The sequence below is a fragment of the Arachis stenosperma genome, chromosome 7 (genome assembly GCF_014773155.1).
Source record: "Arachis stenosperma cultivar V10309 chromosome 7, arast.V10309.gnm1.PFL2, whole genome shotgun sequence".
Classification (NCBI taxonomy): Eukaryota; Viridiplantae; Streptophyta; class Magnoliopsida; order Fabales; family Fabaceae; genus Arachis; species Arachis stenosperma.
Window position 1 is genome coordinate 20,609,937 of NC_080383.1, and position 2,747 is coordinate 20,612,683.

Here is a 2,747-nt window from a genome sequence, read left to right on the forward strand (position 1 = left end):
TATGCTTAATGGTATAGAGTGTTGGGCGGCTAAAGGAGAGCATGAACATAAGTTAAGTGTGGCAAATATGAAGATGTTGAGAGAGAGAGAGAGAGAGAGAGAGAGAGAGAGAGCACCTATTATGGAAAAGATGGTAGAATCGCGTCTCAAGTGGATGAAAGGCAGAGGAAGACCTAGAAAGACCATCCATAAGATAGTCAAACGAGATCTACATGCAAATGGTCTCTCTGTAGACATGATACATGATAAAATTCAATGGCGTCGTTTGATCCATGTGGGTGACCCCACCTAATAGGACAAGGCTTTATTGTTGTGTTGTTGTTGTTGTTTGCATATAAAAAGTATACAGTTTGCACCTATATTTATCAAAGTTCATACAAATGAATTAATATCGTTTGCACCAATATTTTTTAAAATTTGCACATATAAATTAATAAAATTTATTTGTTAAAACTAATTTAGTATTTATAATGGTCAAATAATGACAAAAATACTAAAAATTACAAGCATTTTAATTTTTTTTAAATCCAAAATTTTAAACAAGCATTATTGTAACATGTGTCTTATTAGTTTCAAAAGTTAAAATCTTATTCAATTATGAAAAATTAAACAAGCATACCAGCTTTGGTTGAAGACCTTATCCAAATGAAACAACAAGGAGGTTGCCAAAGAAAAACCGTCAGCATTAGTCACAAAATATTTGGAAACAGGTGAGAGGCTATACAGCCTCTGATGCAAGTTATTAGAGCTTTGTGGATCTTCAACAACAGAACAAGACAGTAATGAGTGACTTGCAAGAAGCCTAAAAACACTATCCAACATTGATGCTGCTTCAGGGTTGTTGGTTTCAATGTGATCCACAATGTCTTTTGTTGAGAGCTTTGCACCTTCGCCTTCTTTTGCTATGATCTCAAATACACCAAGCTCTATGGCTGTCCTCAAAACCATTGGAACCACACCTGATGAACTTGTTATTTGCCTTGCAATCAAGAACCCATCCTCTTGTTCTTGTTCTTGATCATCAATCTCTGGTTTGAGGTAGTACTTTTGGGGTTCCCCGTTGGAATCTGATGCAAGGGCCATGTTTGTGTGAGTTTTGAATTGATAGGAAAGTTATTATGAAATTGATGATGATGATGATGATGTAGCTTAAATTGGTCTCCATATATAAATTAAAGTGAACTTATGTAGTAGGTGGAAATTGGAACATCAGACACTACTATTTATGGATGTCTTTTGTTAACTTTTTCCTTGGTTCATGTGAAAAGCATTTGTATCATTAATGATTGAGTCCCGCTAGGGAGACAATGGCATTTATATACAATATGTACAATGAGCTTTTTATTTAACCCAATTATATTTAAAAATAATAATAAACACCCAGTTAACCTAATTATAATCCCTAAATGAAATTACACCCAATTCACCCCTTTTGACCGTGTTACCCTACCACCAAAACACCTCCTCCTCGCTGCTCACCAACCTCCACACCGCCGCCTAGCCGTCCAAATCGCAACCTGCTGTAGCTCCGGGAACACGTCTGCGTTGGAGACCCCTATTCGCGATCAAACCCCGTCGCTGGCGGCATCGGGATCGCACGGTCGTTCCTCCCTGCTGACCGGAGTTGCTGCGACCAAGCACCGCGCTTGTTCGCCCTCGCCGGAAGCATCACCGGTGCACGGTTTGCGGCTGCGTATCTGATCCTTGTTTCGCCAACTGACGTGTTCCAGAACCTCTTCAACCATCCACGGCGAGTGCTTTAGTTTCTTCTTTTCATGATTACTCATTGCAGTTGCTACTTGTTTTATAGAGTGTTTAAGATGCTTAGTTTTCTGAAACTACATGGTGAAAAACTAATAAATAGAATTTTATTATTTTGGAGCATGAGAAATTAGCTGTTGCTTGAGATTGTTGCAATTGATTTAACAGCTTCGCCGCCTGACGTGAACCATTTACCGGGACTAACGCAAACATCAGAACTATATCGTCATCGAGCATCCACGGTAAGTGGGTTAGTTTCTTCCTTTCATGAAACATCATTCACCTTGCATTTTGTAATGTAGAGAGTGTATGTTGTTTATTTGATTGATTTTACATGGTGAAAATGCAGTATATGAAATTTTAGTATGTTCGAGCATGTGAAATTAGTTGTTGTTTGAGATCGTTGCAATTGATATAACTTTTGAACGGGAAAGATGAAATAAGTTTGTTAATCTAGTTTAAATAGCATTTTATTTTCCCGCCCCGTGTGGACATTTGGATGCGATGTTATGTAAACTAGCTGATCACTAGCTTCTTAATGTTGACCATAATGGGATGGTTATTTTAATAGGGTATTGGATGTTCGGTGTTAATGATAGATTTTTTTTGCCCCTTTAATTGGATGGTTACTTTAGTAGGGTATTGGATGTTTGGTGTTCATGATAGATATTTTTTGCCCCTTTAATTAGATGGATACTTTACTTTAGTAGGTAATCAGATGATTGGTTTTCACAGTCGTATGTATTCATGCTTGATTATAGTTTTTCTTTTATTTAAATATGCTTACTATATGGTCAACTGGAGGATTGAATTGGTTGTTGTTACTTTTTTTTGTTCATTCTTACCTCCTTCTGCTTTTAATAAACAACATGATTGGTGAACGGAGAAGATTCACATGCTATCTTACCTTACTTAATTAGTAGTTGAAGATTATCTATATAACCATTTGCATGATCTCATTTATTTTATTTATTATGATAAACCTA

At 36.7% G+C, this 2,747-nt stretch overlaps 1 protein-coding gene across 1 annotated transcript; it reads right to left on the reverse strand.

Moving 5' to 3' along the window:
- Positions 1-304: 304 nt before the first annotated feature.
- Positions 305-1,083, reverse strand: LOC130939529 (caffeic acid 3-O-methyltransferase 1-like). Its single transcript, XM_057867631.1, has 2 exons — positions 620-1,083; positions 305-356 (listed from the first exon to the last, which is right to left on the reverse strand). Exons 1-2 carry the CDS (start codon positions 1,081-1,083, stop codon positions 305-307), a joined length of 516 nt encoding a protein of 171 aa, XP_057723614.1.
- Positions 1,084-2,747: the final 1,664 nt, after the last annotated feature.